The following is a 25680-nucleotide window of genomic DNA, read 5'->3' on the forward strand; positions in this document are numbered from 1 at the left end:
AATTACGACATAACCTGATTTTTTTTTTTGTGATGTGAATGCAATGCGCCACCGTAGTTTTTAGCATTGGTGTGAACAGAAGGAGGGGAAATATTAGTTTTTCCGAATAGCCTACCCTGCTATGTATTTCGTTGCCTTAGATTTCACTATGGGGTGTGATAAAATATGAGTGTTACCTTTTTGCGATAGTCATTTTAGATGGATGTGACAACGGATCTCCCATAATCTGACAAATCTGAATAAGTTTTGACAGTTTATCTTCAATTGCATCCACCAAAATCTGTGATAGTCAAACTGAGGGGGTCAGAATGTACAGGGAGGAAAAATATCTAAAGCGAAACCATTACTTGGCAGCGATGCACTGCAAAAACTGCTTATCTAATAAAATCTAACCAAGTTGTATTCATTTTATATCAAGATCAAAAAATCAAGTTGGTGTTATTTTCAGTATTAAGAGGCTTACCTAGTGCTTTCTAATCAAATCATTTGACTTAATTTAAGAAGAGTTTCATTTCTTTTAAGACGTATCATTCTGAAAACTTTCTCTCTCAAATTTCTCTGCCAGTGCACTAAGCAAATTTGTTCTAAAAACAAGCAAATTTGTCTGCCAGTGCATTGAGTACATTTGTCTTGATAAGACTCCTTAAAATAAGTCAAAGTGTTCTTAAATTAATTCAAAATTATCTTTCGAGAGAGCGCTTCTGTAAGTCTGTTCATACTAAAAACAATACTGAATAGATTTCTTTGATTAATAACACTTGGTTAGATTTGAATTTTTGCAGTGTGTGACAGTTCTGGGAGGACATAGCCCATATTTAACATTATAACTGCTTGGATTTTGTTAGTGATTAAAGTAGATTTGCTTTGATGTCCTCACCTCGAGCCAACTCTAACTGTACGTATACACTGCCGCCGACTTGAACTTCAAAGTTACAGGAAGTCATTCATTTTCAATTAATTCTCTCAGCGGAAGATGCAAATCCGTTAGCGTCGCTTTTTGGGTGTGTTGAGCAACCAGAGCGTCAAGCAGAAAGTTGAAACTTTGTCAACTTTATGGTAATGAGCTATGATGCGGTTCAGCAGCAAACAACCGGCAACCAATTCAAAATGAGATGTACACAGTTGAGAGACCAAAACCTATGTGAACTTCAGTTCCTACCATAGACTGTCGGAACATTTGTTCCATTTACTGTTTTTAATAATGAGGATGAGAGGTCAAGTTAGTGCAGAAACTTAATACTTGTACAAGGTCTATATAGAGAATCAATAAAATGAACATGGTGTCCAAAATGTTTTTTAAAAGGCTGAATAACGTTACATGATTAAGTTATGGATAATAGTGATAGTAGGCCTAGCGATATACAGGCTATACCTTCCAATGTAGCTGACAGATGCTGTCAATGCCCATCATTCAAAATTGAGGCAAGCCCAATTTCACATTTTTATCGTTTCTTGATAAAGTAATGTTTAATATCAAATGTAGTTAACTTATGTAGGGGTACGTTATCCCAATGTTTCTTTTAAAATGTAACATATAGTAACTGAACATTCCAGCGGGTGTCTGGAATACCTCTTAGCTACTCCTAAGTTCAAGTGGCCAAAAGTGTTTCAAGCGGCTTCCAGAGTGTTTTTTTGCAGCTGAAATCGGCGGTGTATACAGTTAAAATAACGCTGTGTTGTTAGACCACACGAAACGCACCACCTTATTTGAATGCATTTAGCGTCATGTCTCACCTAAATGTTAAACAAGTATTTCCAATGCTTTTTGCGATGTAGTGCTATTTTGATACTTCTGAAAAAACAGCTCATGCGAGCGATAATTGTGAGTTTTTGCGTGTTTCCATTATTAGTTTTTCATTTTGCAGCTTTAGATTTGCGCATTTTCAGGGTTAATGGAAACCTACTGTCATTCTCCCACTTCAATACATGTTTGATTAATTTGCTAAAATACATCGCAGCGCAGTAACCATTAAGCAAAATCATAAAGAAAAAAAGTTTACTAATTAGCTCGCCATCGCGACCAGTTTTTAAATCATCCATAAATGTGTGCACAGGACTGTGGGTGTTCCAAGCACGCTGAGGATACACACATCTTTGAAAATTAGGTAAAACAAAGGACTTTGTCCTTGGTAAAATTTGATGGATGCTTGAGATTGAAACAGTGCTTTGGCGTCACTGATAGGGTGCTGCTCCGGCAAGTTAGGAGCAAGAAAGAAAAAAATCACAGAGCACATGTTAAAAGGAAATCGGCAAAACACGTTTTTCGACCAATCACTTTATTGTTGCTTTTTTAATAGATGGGCCTGGCCTAATCTGACGTGATAATGAGGCAGTAGACACTTGCACAAAAGCAAATGTCGCCAAGTTAATTTCAAGCTACAATGCATATAGCCTATGATGTATAGCGCTTGAATTTCACAATTTGAACTGATGATCACCATAAATAAACTTTCAAGACTGTTATCAACACAGCCCTGAGCCTCCTTTTCCCTGCTTCTTTCTTTACTCCATGTCCTTTATCCATGTTATTATCCATGACTTCACATATGGAATGAACAAGTTTGTCTAACAAACCAACAAGTTTGTCTTTTTTTATTTTGATAGATCGGACGGCTATTTCATAGAGACTACAGGCCAGTTTTTGCTGTTGGGCCCTGTGACACTGCATGATGCACTGCCTGACCTGAGCATTCACGTCTCGCTCTCATTCTCTCTCTCTTTCACTTTGAAAAAGCTTATTTAAAATGCATCAAACATAAAAATGCATCAAAACCCTCAATGATAAATGAATGACGGAACATTAAATATAAGAGAAAATGTATTTAACGTTATAGATTTTTATACTGATTAAATGTATAGTGATTAAAGGTACAGTATGCAGTTTCAGGTATTTTTGGCGAATGTAGAGCTCCCTCTAGAGTCGTGATATATTTATATTTTACATTCCAGCTCAAATTAAGCCCTGGTGAGTTACCTCTCTGATGTGTTTCATTTGGTCCTTGATTAAAATAGGCCTATAATGTAAATATAAACATAAACAAACGCGACTTCCTGCGCAATTGCTGACAGTATCTTTAAGGTGTAGTCCCATCGGGGTAGGTTTAGTTGGGGACCATTGTGACTAGTCCCTATTAATATTTTGAGATGACAAAATTGTCCCCATGAGTGGTCTTCAATTGTGATGCTAACTTGGGTATGAGAACCTTTTCAGCAGATGCCACCGTGACTATTCTATCCACAATACAACTTTTTGGACGATAAACATTAATGTGCTTCAGACTCTTGCTTTGGAAATCCTGGAGCAAACTCCTTTGTGCTATTTGGACCGACGGCCAGGACAGGTAGCTCAAAGTAAGGGTCCTCCAGGGGTCAAGGTTCCATCAGTCGGCATCAACGAAGTCAATCAAACGTAAATTTAGCACCAAACAAAAATGAGATCTTCCCCAAAACAAGTCAGGCTGCATGAGTGAATAAAGTGATGAAGAGTGCCGAGTGTGGGAAAAGTTGAGGACAGAAGAGTTTAAAATAACGTTCACAGTGCTTTCTGTAATAACGTTCACAGTGCTTTCTGTCTCTTCTTCAATAGCACCATGGCTTTATGTCTTCATTCAGAGCTTATGACAGTCAGTCAGCCTTTGCGTAAAGAAAGGCTATACATTTGAACAAGTGACCATTTGACAACTGTTATATGAACATTACATAATGCACCATCCATTTTTCTTTGAAACACCCGCATTTTGTAATTACAACTGCAATATGTAATAACTTATTACAAAATGCGGTAAAATTTATTACATATTGCGTTCAAGCAATTTATTACAAAATGCAGCAGATTATTACAAAATACAGCAGTTGTTACATAATGAAGTGAAAATGTATTACATTTAGTCAAGTTAATACATAATGCGGTGTTATTACATAATGCGGTGTTACAAGGGACAATAATGTCTTTGAGCTATTTCAGTCTGGATTTCATCCTAAGCACATCACGAAAACTCCCTTGGTTAAAATAACCAATGACCTCCTCTGAGCAACTGATGCTGGACCTCTCCATACTCATGCTCCTGGACCTCGGTGCAGCCTTTGACACCATGTCTCATCTGCTTCTCCTGGAGCCTCTAGCCAGCATTGTCCATGGCAGTGTTCATCAATGGTTCACTTCCTACCTCACTGACAGGACACTGACAGGTTTGTACATTAATGAGCTGCAAGTTGGAGAGTTCTTCCAAAGAGGTTCCTTCGGGCTCTGTGCTGGGGCCTCTGCTGTTCATCATCTATCTCCTCCAGTATCTTTTGATAACATGGTGTTCAGTTTCACTGCTATGCTGTTGACACCTAACTTTACATGTATACTAAGCACACAGCCTCCCTTCCTCCTGCTGCAATCATTGCCTGTCTCCATGACATCAACTTGTCATGACAATGAATTACAAGAGCCTGTTTACGGAGAGCCGATTCACTCCCTGTTAACTCTATTATACCTGCAATCTGTTGCAGTTCCACTAGGGTGGACTAAGTGCAAAAACAATGGGGGTCTATGGAGCTAGACGGCTAAATTTGTCTCTTTCACCTGATTGTCGATGAGAAATCTTAGATTTTATTGTAGTTTTTGCAAGTTCAACATGGATTATAGGTCGAAAGTTGAATGAACGAGTACTTATGTCCTTTCGATTTCTTACAGGTTGGGTCGTTGTTGCCCATAACACACTAGCATTCTGCTAATGAATGACATCATTGGCAGGTTTGAGCTTTTTAGAACAAAGTAATGTTTGCCGATTCTCGTAAGATGTCTTTGGGTTGACTGTTGTTGAAGTTTCATGGCTGGTTCTCTTGTTAGCGATTCACTATGGCTATGCTGTATGCTACAGTAGGTGAACAATTCCCCTATTACAAGTTTGTTTAGCATGAAATTGGCTTCATAAAGGTTATATTAAGGTGAAAATATTGAAAAGTGGACCTTTAAAGAGGTGGCAGAGCCAAAAAATAGGCACTGGTCCAAATCTGGGAGGTGCCAAAGCACGCACCAGCCTGCTCCAGCACAAATTAAGCCCTGGTGAGTAACCTCTCTGGTGTGTTTAATTTGGTCCTGCTAATGGTTCTGCTAATGAATGACATCATTGGCACGTTTGAAAGGCTTTCAGAACAAATAAGTGACTCAAAAAATATAATACTCAGCAGTGTGTATTTTCTTTGCCCCCCCCCCCCCCCCTTCAAATGCAACATTCAAATTTCTAGACAAAAAATTATATCCTGAAAAATGTCCATAGATCTCCATTCATTCTGTACTTGTTCGTGAGACCTCACATGGAACCAGAGGAACTGCAACCAGTTCAGAAACCAGAAGTTTCCCGAGAGTGAACATTCTCCCCTTATTAGACATTCTCTGAAATTACCTACCACTAAATAGCAATAAGACTGAACTACTGTTGGCTCAAAATAAGCTTTTGCAAAGATGGATACCTTCAGCCTTTTATGGCTGCACCATACCTTGTGCCAGGGTCAAGGGCCTGGTTTAATATGGTAAATATGACATCACAGTGTTTAATGGTTTTATGATTTGTATTTGTATGCTTATTTGTGAAGCGACCTTGGGTGTCATGAAAGGCGCTTGTAAATCAAATGTATTATTATTATTATTATTATTATCATCATTATTATTATTATACATACTCAGGACTGTGTTCAAAAAGTATTATGGTGTTACTGTATAAGCCTTTACAGCTTAAAGTGTCACAAAGCTTATTTGACCCCTTGACAATGGCAATAACTACATTCTTCTTATTTAAAGCAGATTGTGGGAATTTGCCAAATTATCTTTATGTATACCCATATACCATACTACTTTACTTTTTGTATGTGATGTCCCGTTCTAACTTCTAAACACATTTAGAGGTCTTGGCACATTTGGCTTCAGAAATGTTCCCCACACCACAGACTAAACGTAGTTGGTTTCATCTAAATACTTTTAGAATAACCATTATGATTCATAATGTTGAAATCACTTCATATGTTGAATGATAGCAAGGTAATCTCATCCATTTCCCCGCAACTTTTTTCATTCTATGAAAATATATATTATGAAAGTGTAAAAAAGTTTAGCTCCCAGGGTTAAAAAACCTGTGGTATTATCTACAATATTTTCTACCTTATGCCAATATTACAATATAGGCACATTATTGAGACAAAAAAAGATGTAAAAACAGTATCCTACAAAGTACAATGCAAATGGCCATATGTATGTTAATTAAATGACAGCCCAATAAAACAATCTAGAAACAATAAACAGAAAACGTGGAAAACATTTAGTGCCCCAGTACACTTAGAATGAAATACATGCTCAGTTAATCATAGTTAAATTAACATACTTATATGTTTTAGTGTAATCCAGCCAGACCCCACAAATGACAGAGCCCACCATCCCAGCCAAAACCAGGGTTAGGCCAATCCTACCAGCATTCTTCTCTTCATTCTAGCAGCAAACATCAAAGAAGATAGTAAGAGTCTAAAGCATATAAAATAACACTGTACAATTTTATTAGACATTGCATGAAAAGCATCACACATGCAATTTCAAACAACATGCTTGCATGCCAGGTGCATTTTAAATGGCAATGTGTGAGGAAAAGCACAAGAGGCAGAATTCATATCTTTCATAAGATAAGCATAATTACATGAAAATGCACTGTACTGTTATCCAAAGTCTTATTATTATTATTATTATCATAAGTGTTACGGAAACCAGCGCACTCCACTTTCGACATTCGATTATTTTGACATCATTCTCAATACAACCCCGCACACCAGTTGTAACAAAGGGTCGACTCTAGATTAGTGTGATTGCTTGCCTCCGAACCAGCCATTCAGAAAGCACGCTGCCCTCCGGGACGGTGGCCTTGTTAATACAGTAGGTGAAGAAAGTTCTGGAGAGAGCTGGCGTTAAGTGACCACATGTGCTGTTAAGATGATTGTCAAGACATATAGGGCCCTATCATGACATTCTAAAGTGCATCGTCACTCGTCAAAAGTCTATTCAAATTTAGTAGGATGTCCAGTTCACATTGGGAGGGGTTTCGTTCTCAAAGGTGGAGCGCATGGCGCAACAAGGTGTTCCTAGGTCTTTTAATCAGTCATATGGGTGTGTTTGGGGCGTAACATCATTTTAAACCAATGAGAATGACATCTGGCATTCCCTTTAACGGCGCAACGCGCGATATGTCAAATAAATGCATCGGTATTTTGGCATTCAACGGCGCATTTGAAGGAGGCTACTTGCGAGACCGTATGGAATAGTCATTCTTAAACCATGCTTTACTAAAACCTAGCATAGCCTTCACGCATTTGCACTCGTCTATTTGAACTCATTGGCAAAGTGAAACTAACTTCACCAAGGAGTCAGTCAACGACAAGACAGTTATATGCAGTTACTTTCACTATTGACTGACAATGGGTTACCATCGAAAACATAGGCTGGAAAAAGCAACACTTACCCTAATGTTGCTCAAATGACTGAATAAAACAACATTTATCCTGCAGAGGAGTTGCTTATATCTCCTGACAGTGCGTCTTCAGCTGTGCTCCATACGTGTCTCTCGCCTCTCCCCTAATCACTTTTAACCGTCATTACCAATTTGCAAATGATGGTGAATAGTATAGCTGTACAGTATTTCGTAATATCTTTATTCTAATTATGTTTCCCAATGTAATCGTGCAATTTGTAATGCTTTGCATGGACGTGCGCTGCTGTGCGTTCATGAATGATAGAAGGATGGTGTGTGCACCTGCCAATATGACTGTTGACATGCGCTCTTAAAATAGCATATGAACAACTCGCCATTGACTTCTGACCAGGTTTAGGTGGTGTATGATAGCGATTTTTAGACTATGCGCTAGGTCCCTCCCTAGGTTGTTAATTGCCACACCCCTGGGCGCAATGCTTAAAAAATAAACGTGCAAAATAACGAATTCAACTTTCCGCGAATGAATAACGAGTATTACGCCATGCGCTGGTGGCCCAAAATACAGCCCATAGGGCCCTATCATGACATTCTAAAGTGCATCGTCACTCGTCAAAAGTCTATTCAAATTTAGTAGGATGTCCAGTTCACATTGGGAGGGGTTTCGTTCTCAAAGGTGGAGCGCATGGCGTAACAAGGTGTTCCTAGGTCTTTTAATCAGTCATATGGGTGTGTTTGGGGCGTAACATCATTTTATACCAATGAGAATGACATCTGTCATTCCCTTTAACGGCGCAACGCGCGATATGTCAAATAAATGCATCGGTATTTTGGCATTCAACGGCGCATTTGAAGGAGGCTGCTTGCGAGACCGTATGGAATAGTCATTCTTAAACCATGCTTTACTAAAACCTAGCATAGCCTTCACGCATTTGCACTCGTCTATTATTTGAACTCATTGGCAAAGTGAAACTAACTTCACCAAGGTGTCAGTCTACAACAAGACAGTTATATGCAGTTACTTTCACTATTGACTGACAATGGGTTACCATCGAAAACATAGGCTGGAAAAAGCAACACTTACCCTAATGTTGCTCAAATGACTGAATAAAACAACATTTATCCTGCAGAGGAGTTGCTTATATCTCGTGACAGTGCGTCTTCAGCTGTGCTCCATACGTGTCTCTCGCCTCTCCCCTAATCACTTTTAACCGTCATTACCAATTTGCAAATGATGGTGAATAACTACTCATCATGAGATGTACAGTATTTTGTAATATCTTTATTCTAATTATGTTTCCCATTGTAATCGTGCAATTTAATGCTTTGCATGGGCGTGCGCTGGTGTGCGTTCATGAATGATAGAAGGATGGTGCGTGCACCTGCCAATATGACTGTTGACATGCACTCTTAAAATAGCATATGAACAACTCGCCATTGACTTCTGACCAGGTTTAGGTGGTGTATGATAGCGATTTTTAGACAATGCGCGAGTCCCCTCCCTAGGTTGTTAATAGCCACACCCCTGGGCGCAATGCTTAAAAAATAAATGCAAAATACCGAATTCAACTTTCCGCGGGTGAATAACGAGTATTACGCCATGCGCTGGTGACCCAAAATACAGCCCATAGTGTTTCAAGCTGTATTTCCTACTTTGTGTGCATTTTTACCGAAAGTGAAATGCCTATGGTGTAAGTGTGAACTTAACCACCCAGAAATGTTAGGATCCATTCCCTTTGAATGTCGAGCAGTGCCTTGTTCCTTATTATGTATGCCTACGTGAATTGTGTACCAAATTATGCTGTACTTACCTATTAAATATCCATCAGTAGTGCTAATGTTAATTTGGTGAGGTCATGCTATGTTCAGCTAAGCTAGGTTGCTATTGTAACACGCAGCAGACAAGTGTAGGCTTTAGCTCATGTTGTAGCTTATGTTAATTTGTATTTAGCACATAGCTGATTATTGCCTCTCTTTTCATTATCTCTTGCAGAACCACACACACACACACACACACACACACACACACACACACACACACACACACATACACCCATGCACATAGGCATATTTATTGGGATTTAGGCATCTTTTTGGATTTTTGCAATAAACCTGTTGGAAGAACATTTTAGTGTGCACATTCTGACCGATCCCCCTCTGCGGCCACAGCTTTAAGTTGAACTCAAGTTGTATTTAATGTCCACTAGAACACCAGTGCAAGTGGTAGCATAGTTTGACGCTGGTGTGTGGTGTTGTATTGAGAATAGTGTTGTCAAAGTAATCAAATGTCGAAAGCGGAGTGCACCGCACTCATGTCGGTGCCGGTCTCCGCAACATTTTATTCTTCTAACCAAAATTTCCCGACCCAATTCAAATTGAACCATTTAAAGTAAAAACTTCATTCAAACTTTGGAACATAGGTCTTCAAAAGGAAAAACTTGCTATGACTTTTCATTTTTGGAAACCCATACTTTTTGAGATAAAAACAAGCTTATTTTTTCCCATAGGCTTTGCATTGGCTTTATGACATCATAAAGAGCTAATTAAACTGATTTGCACCTTTATCACCTGCCAGCTGCTCAACTAGGCCCCCTTCTTCTGTTTCTCTCTCCATTCAACAAGGACACAAGTCACCTTCCATCCAACTTTCTCTCTATCCATCTACTTCAAACCATTCATCCAACCATCCATTAAAGGTATACACATGCATAGTTTCAGGTATTTTTGGCGACTGTAGAGCTCCCCCTAGAGTCGCGATATATTTATATTTTACTCTAGCATTGTAAATAGCCTACTTCTTGTGTTCCCCCAGGACACAATGAAAATGCAGCAGAGGAGTCAGTGCATCACCAAACCCTATATTAGTAGTATTTACATATCTATCCAACCACCCAGATGAATGAATGAATGAAAACTTTATTGAAAAAAAATCAAGAAGAAGTGCTCAAAAGGATAAAAAAACACAATAAAACTCCACAAGTTAATTTAAGTGGTGAGGACAAGGTCCCTTCCACATCCACCACCTTTTCTCTGCCAACCATGTATGACCTCACCCAATGAAGAGATGTACGTAGATATGGTGGTGGCAGCGCAAAACAGGATCAAGGGGGCCTTCATGCATTGTAGAATGGTTTGAGGGGGCCCGGCATAAAAAAGTTTGGGAATCCTTGTCCTAAAACATCAATGTTTTGGGCAGTATTTGGTGGTTGCATGTTAGATCTGAAGTGAATTGGGTCACAATGGTCTGTCGTTTTTAAAAAGTGGGTCCCCAGAAAAATTGTTTGGGAAACACTGAATTAGACTGTCTGCCTATCAACATCCATTAAGCTGGTTCTGTTTGAAACAGTAAAAACTGCAAAAAAAACACTTTTTGCTGCCTTCTAAGATATCTTAGAATTACCCAAATAATGGTAATTTTTGAAGGCAGCATCGATGCATCCTCCATGCTCCCTACTACCCCATGATCCTTTGCGACAACGCATGAAACAGCTGTGAAAAGTAAACAAAGATGGCGGATGACACCGATAATGGCTGCTGAATCTGTCGAAATGTGATTTGTTTGACATTTATTTGCTTAGATTTGTCAAGACCTAGCGATAAATATGTATAGTAATATCTAATTATACCATTGTTGTAACTATTGATAGCATCTGGTCTGATATATGTGCTGTCTGTCAAACTACTTTCTACTGTTAGCCTTCTAGCTTCTGTAAGCTAATTTAGTTTAACATTATGGCTTTTGCTAACGTCATACCATAGTGTTATCCAAAGATTCTAAGATGCATTCAATCATGTCTAGTGAGACAGCTCTCTATTTAGGCAGGGAGTCGATGCCTTCTGTTTCGAAAAGACCCTATGTCTATCAACATCCATTAAACCATCTGCCTATCAACATCCATTAAAACTATATGTTTATCAATATCCATCAGTAACCATGTCCAATTCAATTCCTACCTAGTTACCTCCATAGCAACCAACATAATTACCTTAGCAACAGCCTAGCAAGCATTACCATAATGTCAACAAAGCAACCACAATATCTACCCTAGCAACACCCAAACAACCATCTCAATCACCCTAGCAAAAACCTAGCAACTACCACTATAATGTCAACCTAGCAACCACCATAGCAACCAACATGATTACCCAAGCAACCAGCATAGCAACAGCTGTATTTGGCATAGCAACCACCATATGTACCCTAGCAAAACCCTAGCAACCATCTTAATTACCCTAGCAACAACCTAGCAGCCACTACTATAATGTGACCCTAGCAACCACCATAGCAACCAACATGATTAATCTAGCAACCACCATAGCAACCGCGTTATTTAGCACAGCAACTACCAAATGTACCATAAGAACACCCTAGCAACCATGTTAATTACCCTAGCAACAACCTAGCAGTCACCACTATAATGTGACCTTAGCAACCATCACAGCAACCACATTCTTTAGCATAGCAACCACCCAATTTGTACCCTAGCAACCATCTTAATTACCTTAGTAACACCCTAGCAACCATATTCATTACCCTAGCAACAACCTAGCAACCACCACTATAATGTTAACCTAGCAACTACCATGGCAACCAACATGATTACCCTAGCAACCAGCAAAACAACAACTTTATTTGGCATAGCAACCACCATATGTACCCTAGCAACACCCTATCAACCATCTTAATTACCCTAGCAACAACCTGGCAACCACCAATATAATGTCAACCTAGCAACTACCATGGCAACCAACAATTTTACCCTAGCAACCAGCATAGCAACCGCTTAATTTGGCATAGCAACTACCATATGTACCCTAGCAACACCCTAGAAACCATCTCAATTACCCTAGCAACAACTTAGTAACTACTAAAGCCCACTCTTGAAGTTCCTCAGAAATGCAATTCTAGTTTTGCTTGTAAGTTCACTAAATTATTCATAATTTTTTGATAATTTAGTAAGTTCACTAAATTATTCATCATTGTTTGAGTAGATACGCTAAACTTAGATTGGCTAGCACCAACTGCTTGACATAAACATATTTGCTCAGATGGAGGTATGTAATACAGATGCATTAGTGAATAAATCAAGTGTTTAAAAATCTCAGCGCAGTATGTTCCATTCTCATGTGCCTCTCCAGCACCATGGTGTTTTTGAATACAGTGTACCTGCATAGGCCTACCTTGTAATAGAATATGATGATCTGATTGAGCAGTGTGGAAACTGAGTAAAATGACCCTGTCATAATCCCTAAAGAAGAGTAGTTTAATTAGACCATCCCACTGACTGTATTTAAACAGTGCATACATGACATATACAATGTACAGTAAGTCAAACAGAATTTGTTACACCAAAACTAATGCTCTGCAAGTACTCTACAAGTCCTTTAACAGTAATTCAAAAACATTATACTTTGACTATGACTGTGTGTTTTAATACCAGAGACTGGTCAAAATGCTTGTGACCGTTCAGGTCAAACATTGTGGTATGTCACCAGTGTAAGTCGATGACTGCTAATTAAAAAATAAAATAAAACTTACCATAGCTGATAGTCAGTAGAATGAAAGACTTGTTCTTCAAAAGATTAATAATAGATGTCTTGTAGGTGTAGTTGGTTGGCAAGCTTTTCAGCAGAACAGCTTGCGCACGACTTGGAGGCAAGAAAGGTCTGTCCTTTATCACTGTAAATATACAGCAAGCATTGTCATTAGTCTCATTCCACACCATGTTGCCCAAATGACATATTAGACATACCCCTATAAGCCCCCTTTGAGGCTTAGTGAACAACAATTAATATAACAGTCTAACAGGATGGTGCTGCCATGGAATGTACAAGGTAGCAAGCACTCATATCAAGTTTCATGGCAATTGGCCAAAGATTGAAATATGACCTCACTTCAGTTTGGCAGCTTCACCATCCATTTTGATTGACTGTATTGTCTGAACGCCTTCGTAAATCAAAATGGCAATAAGTAACTTTTGTGAGCATTGGTCTCAAGAGCATCAGTGCCATAATTTGTGGACCATGAAAACCTTTAAGTGGGCATTGCGATGTCACTGACATCACAATATCCTTGTGTCCAGGGTCCTTCAAGGTATGACCTGGATGTAAAGTTAAAATGTTTTTTGGACCTTATAATATTTCCTAGGGATATTGCATATCGATAAAATATAATTATTATTGTTATTATCATAATGATTTTCTATATTCATTTCAGTTCCTTGTGGGGCTGGATACAGCAAATATATTGATCATTATGGAAGTTAGTGTTTTTGCCTTGGTTCGACTCCTAATTTGTTTGCAGATAATACAAAGGCAGAGTACAGCAGAGGAGGCTCCTCCCTAAAACTTCAGAGAAAAGTAAAACATACTGTATATAAAGTGAATTGCTAATCTGATAAATTACTGTTAATATTACTATTTAAACACTTTGAATGAACACAAATCTCTCCCCTAGGTCAAAATGCCAACAGCACCCCGTATCACAATTGAAAATTACTGCATGGAGTAGCTTCCTCCTCAAACCCCTCATTGATGTCCATTAAAAACACCTCAGACCCCAGCGGCTCGTGAATCCCATCGTTTTCAATGGGCAAAGGAGGAAGCTCCTCCGTTTGAATAGGCGGGTCTAGCCAGAGGCTCTGGAATTTAGAACCAACTGTGAACCAATAAGCAGCTACCTACTCTGGGGGGGGGGGAGGCTATCAGTTATTACACCATGCAAGAACATTATCTGCGGTCATACAGCAAAGAATTTGTGTTGAATGGAATGCGTTAAGTTATGCATATAACTACTGTTCCCTGAGGGAGAGGAATGAGGTACAACACAGATACTATGGGATATCACGCCCTTGCGTGGTCTGGCTGAAGACACCTCTATTCACGCCTGAAAGGCAAGATATGTGGTGATGTGGGAGGCACCGCCGTCACAGTATATAATCCGAATCACCACAGTTGCTCCCCAGTTCAACCCAGCGCTCTTCACTGAGCAACTGAAGCTGAGCTGGGCAACCTAGTGTTGTACCTCGTTCCTCTCCCTCAGGGAACAGTAGTTATATGCATAACTTAACGTTCCCTTTCGGTCGATTCACTCGGGAAAACACAGATACTATGGGACCTGTATACACGCCCCGCACAGCCTAGGCTTAAGGCCATCTCAACACCCAGCTGCAGAAGAAGCTGCTCCACAGAAAGTCCCTTAAACACTGCCCATGAAGTTGCAATCCCTCTAGTTTAGTGGGCTCGCAACCCCTCAGGCAGAGACAGGCCCTTGGCGTCATAAGCCAGTGTAATGGCCTGCACAATTTAGTGAGAGTGCCGCTGTTTAGACAACGCCTTGCCCTGCACCGGATTAGCAAAGCAGACAAAGAGTTGGTCACATCGCCAAAACCCTTGTGTACAAGTTATGTATGCATGCAATGCCCGCACTGGGCACAACAAATGCAGTCTTTCTTGTTCCTCAGAGGCAAACGGAGGAGGTGAAAAGGCAGATAGCTTAATCGCCATAGACTAATATGACCAAGGCAAAACCTTAGGAACATAAGCCGCATTAGGATATAGACAAACCTTAGTGCCATCAGGTGAAAACTGAGTACAGGAGGGGGGCACCGAAAGAGCATGAATATCTGAGACACGCTTTGCTGAAGCCAAAGCTAGCAGGAACGACGTCTTGTAAGATAAAAACTTGATGTCCACAGAGTCCAAAGGTTCAAACAGGGAACTATATAAGGCCTTGAGAACGACAGGGAGGTCCCATGACGGCACTGATGACCTAGTGAATGGTCTCAGGTGCCGTACTCCCTTCATAAAACAGATAGCTAGCAGGTGCGCCCCAGGCAACACGCCCTCAAAGCCAACGTGGCAAGCAGAAATGGCAGACGTGGCAAGCAGAAATTGCATACAGGTAAACTTGAACAAACACAACTGCATCTTTTATTTGAGACAATGTTGCACAAACAGACACACACATCCTTATTTTGCCCGAACATTGGGCTGGGAACATAAGTGGTGTGGGAGAGAGGGAGTGCTTGGGAGACTGTGTGAGGGACGAACGAGTCCTCTTTGGACTGGGGCCCTGAAAAATATCGTCATGACACCTCTTTAGTGGCATTGATAGAAAGGCCGCATTGTCTCCCAAAATCGACAGCCCTTCTGGGGTTAAAGCCGCTAGGACGAATTCGGCTTCCTCCTCCTCATTGCGGTGTCCCTCTGCGGGCCAGGCGCGGGAGGTCTTGGCCAGGTTGGCTGACGTGGCACCGTGGCTACCGGCTGTCTTGGAGGCGCAGGCGAAGCGGAGGCGGCCCTTTTGGCGGTAAAGCCCCTCGATGGCCTTTTGGGTCTGGCATCCCTGCGCGTGCACTTCTCAAAGCCTCCACCTTCCTTTTTCGAAGCTCAATGGACCATTGAATCGATTCCAGCGACTGCCCAAACAAGCCTTCAGGGGAGATGGGCTCGTCCAAGTGAGTGTCCCTGTCTCTATCCGGCATGTCTGACAAGGTGAGCCAGAGGTGGCATTGAGACACCACGGTAGTTGCCATAGCCCTGCCCAACGGCATTGCAGCGCAGCAAGATATCCTCAGGCTGTATTCCGTGGCTACTCGGATTTCGCTTAGCAGAACCGTTGCTTGGTTACTGGGAGGCAGCATGTTAGCTCGGCGAGGCACATAGCCTGGTACGTCTGCAGCAGCGATACAGAGGACATATCGTGTGCCGTCATCGCCTGGGCTCGGTAGCTCTTCTCCAACTGCGCGGAAGAGAAGCGGCAGTGTTTCGAAGGAAGAGATGTCGGACCCACAACCCCATGATTGTGAGACGGGGCATATGCATACCCTCCAAGTCTGTGACAGTGTACAGCAACAATAAACAATTTTTCAGCAATGAGATGAAAACACTGTACTTAGAAAGAAAGAAAGCATTTCAGAGTGGTGATGTATGTCAATATACTACAGTATAGCTAAATATACCTTTGAACAGGCAGTTAAAAAGACCAAAGCCAACTATAGGGCCAAGTTAGAAAACAAACGTAATGCCCATGACAGCAAGGGTGTTTGGAACAGCCTACAGCAGATCACCAATGGCAGAGAAGATTTGGCAAATTTTTCATGGGCCCAACCCACATACTCAGCTCTGCTTGGTCGCCGCACACTCACATCTCTTATTCCTTTTATTTTAATTCCAACGTTTCGGTGTCAAAAACGTTGGAATTAAAATAAAAGGAATAAGAGATAGAGTGTGCGGCAACCAAGTTTTTCTTCCCATGTGCCCATGTGCATGTTCCCATGTGCCAGTGTCTCTATATTCTTGTTTTCATAGTAGAATGAAGCACACAGAGAAGCAGTAACCATCAGCTAGTCTGTATTTCTGCCTTTATCTGTCCTCCCCACAATTGATTTAGCCTCTTCAGAGTACAGTAAGACATCCCATATCGAGCTATACATCTTGTTTTGATGGTAAAACACCTTATTTTGTTACATGACCATTATATCTGTGTATTTTGAACTGTTTGAACACAACACTGTCTATCTTTCACACACTATATCTACAATAGACATTAGGTGAAAAGTAAGATTCATCTTGACAAATATATTTTCATGTTTTTTGATGTTGAATTTTGAAGGCATTATTTAAATGTGTGTTACCCTCAAACTATTAACTATGATGTGTACCATTTTAAATCTGCCATAAATACCCATAGATACCCAAAAAAACTAACATCAGTTGTCTTAATGACTATAGACCAGTGGCCTTAACTTCCATCATAATGAAATTGTTTAGATAGATAGATAGATAGATAGATAGAAAGATAGATAGATACTTTTTTGATCCCCAAGGGGAAATTCAAGGTCTCAGTAGCATACAGACATCACACACAACTAAGTAAAAAACACAACTAAGCAATAAGGACAGTAGAAAATAATTGAAGCGACTAGTCGCTAACCACCTGCCTAGTGAGCTTGATCCATTTCAGTTTGCCTACAGAGAAAACAGATCTGTAGAGATTGCTGTTTCACTCTGTACTGTACTGTACATTTTACAACACCTAGAAGAGAAAGCCACATATGCAGGGGTACTGTTCATTGACTTTAGCTCTGCTTTTAATAACATCATTCCAGTAAGACTGTATGAGAAACTCCTTTGGCTGGGTGTAAAGAAGTCCATGTGTAATTGGATATTGAACTTCTTAACCAATAGATCACAAGTGGTCAGAGTTCACAACAAACTATCCAAGCAAATGTCCACCAGCATTGGCGCCCCCCAGGGGTGTGTTCTGTCCCCACTCCTTTATTCTTTTTACACCAATGACTATGTCTCACACAATGACTCAGTCAAGATCTTCAAATTTGCAGATGACATCACAGTTGTAGGCCTGATTGACTGCAACAATGAAACCGTTTACAGAGCAGAGGTATCCCGAGGATGGTGCACTGTAAACAACTTAAGTCTCAACATCTCCAAAACTAAGGAAATCGTAGTAGACTTCCGAAATGGGCTTTCACCTCTGATCATCACTGACAAGCCGTAGAGTGGGTGAACAGTTCCTGGGTACCACCATCTTCTCCAACCTCAAATGGGTTGTATAAGCTCACCACATGCAACCCATCGGAAGAAGAATGAGACAATTTGGGACAACGTAGGCCAAGTTATGGACAGGCAGCTTAAAGCAGACCCATGGGGGCAGCAAAACTGAATCTGAAAGTAACTCCTCACTGCCCCATGGGTCTACTTTTCTCATAAAAAGAAATGGAGCCGTGTCCTTCCAAATACAGCTACAGTATCAGTCCATGAGTAGGCCTACTAGAAGGCATTGTTTCAATTTAATTGAGGCTATTTGGCTACGGCATAAGGCTTGGCTACACATAAGGCATAAAGCTTAACGTTCAATGAAGGAATGAAGCGGCTTTTGGCTCTTTACCAGACTGGTTTAGAAATCATTTAATAGCCAGAAATACGCCTGCCCTGCCCTAATAAAGGGTCCTGTTTGCAGCCGTAGTAGAAATGTATACTGTCAGTAGACTGAGGAGGAGCTCACAGTCTGCGCACAGTCTACGAACGCGCGACGCTGCAGCTCAGCGATTTAAAATGGCTCAAAACCACTTTGTATTAAGTTTTAATGACTCAAAAAGGAAATTTTTAGAGTCAGAGAATGAAGAACACATCAGGTTCATTAAAAAGTATTTTCTATGTGTCACGAAAGGCTTCAGAGGGTGGGTTACAGTTAACACGATAGGTACCCAAATTTCAATAGCCACAGAATGGACTTCGTTTGGTGTGTTTAAGGAATCATTAGCCCACATGCTTTAGGCTACTTCAGCAGATTCCGTTTATTTGGAGCTCCTTAAAATAGGCCAATTGTTTTTCATAAGGGTTATAGGTTTTCACAACAGACAAGTCACATACAATCAGACCCGGCTGCAGAGTACAGTGACAGAGGGGGCATTTGTGATTTCCAAGGGGGCACATTTTTTTATTTCCCTATTTTGGCAATTGGCTATCCCAAATGCATTTCATTTGAAAAAGCAACCTGGTCAATCGCTAACAACTAAGTGCACCGACAGCTCTATTAACATATCCAAAAGGCTTCCAGTTGGCTATCATAACTTTTTTTACCGTTTAGTCTGCATCGGCGCAGCCTACGATGATACAAACTAGTGACAGCTATTTGTCGCGGTAAACTTAAGCTGTCTCTAAATAGTGTAGACTAGGCCTACTTGCTATGTCGCTTGATTTTATGTAATAAATGCAGCCTGTAGCCTAGGCTATTTCAGCAAACCCAGACCGGTTTGCCATCAGTTTCATTTTTAAAACGCAGCAGTGTAGCGTGTGTTTATACCAACTTAATATACTTATCATTGTGCTATAGGCCTAAATGTGGCACAAACAATGTTAGAGTTTGTGGAATAGCCATAGGCTATATTTGAATGGAGCTGGCAAAATATTAAGAATACCGTGTAGACTTAAAGTGACAGTGCACCATTTGTAAATTAGTTAAACAGCATCAAATCGTTAGTATTTCTTAAGAAATGTAAACTAAAAACAAAATTACTTTGTCAATATTACCATTTGAGTTTCATATATATAAATATATATTTATTTATTTATTTATTTGGGGGGGGGGGGGGGACAGATGAAAATGTGAGGGAGACAAAGGAAAAACAGCAATATTTCATTTATGTCCAGTATTTAATCCTCATTCTCAAAAATGATTTTTTGACTCAGCAATTTTTCATCATTAAATCATTACCATCATTACCGTCATTAAATTAACTCTATGCAGAATTAGACTATGAAAATGTGGAGCAGACAATAGTAGGCTGTCATTAGTTAATCAACATGCACAAAGAAAACTATTTTGAAAATGTAGGCTATGTTTTTGCTTTTACTTTATGTACAAAACTGTGATTGGTCAACTCGCCCTGTGTGTTGAGCTGGCTGCTTCAAGCAACCTGTGGGTAGTAGCATCATACTAGTTCGCTAACATAAGCTTTGCAAATAAACTCAAACATATTTTGGTTACAATGACGGGGTTATCCGATTGTAAACTGTCTATCTGCCAGTAACGTTTTGAAATGAACACCATGCCAACGAGCAGCAGTAGGAGTTCAACATTCTAACAACCTTTGCGGTGGTGAGCGACAGAGACACAAGAGACACAAAACTAAATGTATGGGCGTACAAATAGCAGTCGCTTTCAAAATAAAAGCAACGATATTGATTTGCATTATCTCTATGCTAGGCTCTTGACTATTGTTTTTTCACAGACCTTACGCGGGCCGGTCAGGGAAAGCCCACAGGCCGGATGTGGCCCGCAGGCCGGATGTGGCCCGCAGGCCGTATGTTGCCCACGCTTTTGCGCCCACTTCAGGCGTATTTGTTTCACGACGTGCGTGTAAAATCATTGCGAGTTATGTACAAACAGGCCGCAATGATGTTAAAGCACAAACTGCCTGTTGCGGGAGCTGAAAAGGGCACATTGCGTTTTTCATGTCATGCATATGCATTCATGGGAGGATCCAGGGGAAAGTAGGAGTTTAGCGTGAAAAGATGGGAAGGGAAGCGTAAAGAGCGCCTAATTATGTATTCCGCGGTATGTACAAAGACTGCTCCTGAAAGCGCACGTCTATTCTGCGCCTAAATACTTACGCCTTGTAAAAAGCAGGTGTTAATCCAAATTGCAGTTCAATGCGTCAATAAAGAACCTTTCAAAGACAACAGAATCGCAATTTAGAGCAACAGTATTTGTACTATCAAAAGCAACCTTAACTTTCGTTGGCCTTTCGAATGTCTTACTTTCACTTTCACGTCATTCACTTAAACTTTACTACTTGCTAGATTTGACCAATTTTCCATAGCCTACGTGCACAAGTAGTTTGAGTAAAACTACTGATCTTCATTATCTCCCTGCTTGTTGACATTTTATCATGTATGGTATTATTTCATGATCGCTAAATGTTGTCATCAGTTAACTTCATTCAACTGCGCTTGTATGTAGGCTCTGCCGTTCAGTTGTGGACGTTCGTAAATTGCGTTTATGGGCGGAGAAAGGCGCAGTTTACACTAGTTTGATAACCGAGGTGAAGTTAGTTTGATATTTGATATTCGGATATTCGACAGATATTCAGTCACTAGGCCACATGGCTTGGGAGGTATTGAAAAAAGGAGACTGTTTCTTATAGGAAATAATGTATTTTCTTAAAAATATTCATATAAAATAGAGTATGCATACAATGGCTATAAGAAGAGGCGTGTCTGATGAGTCCCATATAGGATAACTATTCTGCATTGGTTTGGAGTCACTAGGTCACATGGCTTGCAAGGTTTTGAAAAAAGGAGACCATTCCTGATGGCAAATAATGTATTTCTTTAAAATATTCATATAAAATACAGTGTGCATACAGTGGCTATAAGAAGAGGTGTGTCTTATTAGTCCCATATAGGATAACTATTCTGCATTGGTTTGGAGTCACTAGGTCACATGGCTTGCGAGGTATTGAAAAAAGGAGACCATTCCTGATGGCAAATAATGTATTTCTTTAAAATATTCATATAAAATACAGTGTGCATACAGTGGCTATAAGAAGAGGTGTGTCTTATTAGTCCCATATAGGATAACTATTCTGCATTGGTTTGGAGTCACTAGGTCACATGGCTTGGGAGGTATTGAAAAAAGGAGACTGTTCCTTATAGGAAATAATGTATTTTCTTTCAAATATTCTTATAAAATAGAGCATGCATACAATGGCTATGAGAGGAGGTGTGTCTTATCAGTGGCGTAACAAACCAATGGTGGGCCCAGGTGCGAGAGCGCTACGCGGGCCCCATACCGACGGACTTTGGCCCAGGATGAATTAGCTCTGATACATGCAATACACATTAAGGGTGACTTCAATTGTTTATGAAAAGGGCCTGAGGCACCGAAGTAGTTTAGTAGTTACAGATTACAATTTCAAATAAAAAACACACGACTACATATCCATTACATGTGAAAACATTAAAAAATTATTTTATTAACAGCCTGCAGGCCAGGGTAATCTAATATTACTGCATTAACATCAACTCGCATAGAATTATGGGAACACTCAATGCGCCTCTTCAACCCTCTGCTGAAACTGCAAGCGTAGATTGATTGCTTATAAACTCGCACTGCGCAGAAACAAAACTTAATGTAGCCTAACTTATTTAACCGTCCAGAAAACAAATAAAATCATTCATATGCATACAATCCCCAATATGCGTGAATTAGGCCATTAGAAGAAGGCCATCTTACTAGCCTTTCGTTGTGCAAAATCGTCAACGATGTTCCCAATATTTAATGCTCTGGCTCTCGTATTTTCAATGGACAGGATAGCTAACCCACGGAGCCTCTCCTGCCCCATGCTGCTCCTTAGGTATAGGTCTTAATAAGTTTGAGTTTGGAAAAAGATCGCTTAGCTGTTGCCACAGTCACAGGCAATGTCAGAAACAACATGACTACACACTTCCCGAATGTGGATGTTACACTGTCATAATCTACCACCAGCATTTTGGCAAGTTGAAAAATAGATGACTTCTGTGAAATCTCTGCTTTAAAGCAAGACCTGAATGAGAGGAGTTCAGTTGTGTTGGTAATGTCGGTGCAATGTCCCTGCTATAATGGTCTGACAAACGTCTTGCCTTTTCAAGCAGTTCATCATCACCTGCGAGTTCAAGGGTCATAGGACGTAAAGACTCAAACACATGACAAGTTTCCTGCATACTTGCAAATCTTTGGGAGAGCTGACTGATTATGATGTCCAGAGTTGCATTAAATACCTGCACTTTGAAGTATCTCTCTGCATCGGTTAAGCGCTCATCTTCCGATAGAAGTGACGCTTCACTCTCCGTGCTCTAACATTCTAAAGTTCTAAAAAAAAAAAAAAAAAAGGAGGCAGGGCGGGGGTAACGACGGGCCCCGGCAGGTCACGGGCCCTGGTGCGACTGCACTTGCTGCACCTACTATAGTTACGCCACTGTGTCTTATTAGTCCCATATAGGATAACTATTCTGCATCGGTTTGGAGTCACTAGGTCACATGATGTCAAAGCTATTGACAAAAAAGACTATGAAGGTAATTCAGAAGGTACTTTATAGACGGTCCCTAAGTAGGTCGGCTGGGAGCAAGTAGACAGGTCATCTGTTTGTACACTGTCTGCAAACACGGGGTGAAACCGGCCGCATTAAAAAAAAATGAATATCTGTTGAATATCTGAATATCAAATATCAAACTAACTTCACCTTGGTAATTTGATAAATACAATGGAAACTTGGGTCTGAAAATAATGGTCGAATATTACTGATGATATTTCATTGTTATTTAAGAACATGCAGTGCGCGTAGGGCACCAAAAACATCTTGCTCGTAAAAAATCATCATACCGCATATTGTGGCGGGTCTGTTATTTAGCCTACTTACTTTAGGCTGCGCAAACCACATCAGAGCGCTCCAACACATTTCAAGTGTAGTGTTTAGGGTTATGGTAAACCATACATTTTCAGAATAAAGTTATATTGTGTTATGCTATCATGCTGTTAACAAGCATATTTTCCAGGTGGTGCTATATACTAGCTAGGCCACGGCCACCTTTCTCCTTTCAGGGAGATACTTGTCTGGAACGCCATACTTCAGTTTCCCTCAGATAAAAAAAAAATCTACGTCTATGGTGACAGTGTACACCTGTCACCATGTTAGCATTGTGAAAGATTCCCAATTGTGAGTGACAAGACTATTCACTCGTGAATGAGTTTGGCTTAGCAGGCAAGCTATATACTCCTCAAAAGATTAAATCAACAGTCATGTTTTTATATGATAAGACACTTACGTTGGTGCCACCATATCTGTCCCTTTCAGTCATTTGTTCATATTTGGAGGGATTTCTCTTCTTAAGATTCCACACATACACTGCCAATCTGCTTTGACCATGGGGTTTTATTATGGAATCCACAGTTGATTTTGGTTTTGATTGATCCCTGAGTTAAATCTTTCAAGGTTTTTAGTCAATACAAAGGCTCACTTGCCTGGAAACTGGAATTCATTTCATCCTATTTACCACCTTCTTACCGCGGTGCAGAGGGTGAAGCTCAGTTGATTGAAATTACAATTGTGAATACAAATGCAACTAAAATATCATAATATTCACCTGTGGAAAAATTCCCCCTTGATACCCTAATTTTATCCAAAAAAGTATTTGGGACAAACAGTGTCAGTATTTTACCATTTTATAATTAATTCTCTGTGTGTTTGGACAAAGAAACACCAAAATGTCCACTCCAACTTTTTTGTACACAAAAACCTTAATTATGTATATTATATCTCATATAGGCCTACATAAAAATCACTAATAGACTGTGTAGCTTACAACCCATCTGTAGGATTTGAAATGCTTCAGATGGGATATTTACTCATGTAGACAGACAATCTAATACTTTGATTATTCATAAGTTTTTCTCAATATCAACCTTTCTTGAGTTCAAAGATATCCATGTGCTGATGCCTTGAAACAACTGTTTTATCCTTCTATAGACATGATTGTGTAAAACCCAAAGGTCATAGCGGAACAACATGTATTATGGATCAGATCGCAACTTACCAACAATAGCTGTTAAAAACAGAACTGTGGAGACTGCAGCAGTCCCATAAAACATCAAGCTGATGTTGTATCCCATCAAGTCCTTGTCCTCTACTGCGTTGGGTACGAGAACAGGAGGCAAAAGGAAGCCAATAGCTGTACCAAGCTAAAAAAAAAGTATAACATATAGGCTACTAAAACACATGATTAGCGTAATGTAGACCTATAGCATATCAAATTAGACTTCATACAACTGGGCATGTAGGCCTAGTAGCCTACGCAATAGCGTCATCTACAGTGTAGACGTAGCCTACCTGGTTTCCAAGCACAGCAGTAGCACAGGCAGTTGAGACTTCCTTTGGCCCGAACCACAATGACGCAATCTTTGATGGCAATCCTAGAATAAATACCTGAGCTATGGAACACACTACCTGCCCTAACATTGTGACAGCAAACAAATCTGGTCTAATACTACAGCATTTCAACCACGCCCCGAGACAGTTCAGACCTGCGCCCGTTAGAGCAGCAATCCTCATTCCCTTTCTATCCATGATCCATGTAGCAGGGAAAATCAGAGGCACGTAAACCAGCATATACACAATTGATAGCCAATCGATTTTGTCACTGGTTACATTATAATAAAAACTGAAAATGTTACTTATAATACTATACTGGATCCACTGAAACGCGTTAACAAGGGAACAGAGGCTAAACACCGCTAAAACAACAAATCTTCTGTTGTATAGCTTAGTTTCTAGAGGAATATCATTGAAACGCACGGACCGTTCTTCCTCAAGAGGTAAACGTATGCCGCCTTGATTCAATTGCATTTGTAGAGATAATTCAGATGGATCTTTCATCTTGCGACACCTATTTAGATCCTTCGCCGATGTAGGCATCTCGTAAACTATCCCTGTGTCATCACCATTCCCACAGCGCATGTGGTGGTGTAAAACCTCGCCTGCTTTGGGGCGCCGAATATAAAGTGTTGTAGACTACATTGTTTTTTTTCCTGCACAGTTTTTGCATCAAGTAAGGTTATTTTTTCATACATTTTCAGACACATTTCTGTAAATATTTTTAAAGGGTAGGCTAACATAATGGAAAAAATATTAAATAATAAGTAGTTCCCCGGAGTTTCATAAA

At 40.2% G+C, this 25680-nt stretch overlaps 1 protein-coding gene across 3 annotated transcripts in view; it reads right to left on the reverse strand.

Annotated features, from left to right (window-relative positions):
- The window catches only part of flvcr1 (FLVCR choline and heme transporter 1), a 46854-nt gene extending 21470 nt beyond the window's left edge, over window positions 1-25384 (reverse strand). For all 3 annotated transcript variants that reach the window (XR_012983872.1, XM_076272210.1, XM_076272211.1), the window contains exons 1-5: window positions 24849-25384; window positions 24556-24700; window positions 12994-13134; window positions 12636-12703; window positions 6366-6469 (exon numbers count right to left, since the gene is read on the reverse strand). Coding sequence is in view for 2 of the 3 variants with exons in the window: in XM_076272210.1 (XP_076128325.1) it covers window positions 6366-6469; window positions 12636-12703; window positions 12994-13134; window positions 24556-24700; window positions 24849-25364 (974 nt within the window). In the remaining variant the exon portion in view is untranslated. The remainder of the gene's footprint in view (window positions 1-6365; window positions 6470-12635; window positions 12704-12993; window positions 13135-24555; window positions 24701-24848) is intronic.
- Between the last annotated feature and the right edge of the window lie 296 nt (window positions 25385-25680).

The sequence above is a fragment of the Alosa pseudoharengus genome, unplaced genomic scaffold, assembly GCF_046254945.1.
Source record: "Alosa pseudoharengus isolate Yale_2024_CS ecotype anadromous, Long Island Sound unplaced genomic scaffold, YU_APseudo_1.1 YU_APseudo_1.1_scf_7, whole genome shotgun sequence".
Lineage (NCBI taxonomy): Eukaryota > Metazoa > Chordata > Actinopteri > Clupeiformes > Clupeidae > Alosa > Alosa pseudoharengus.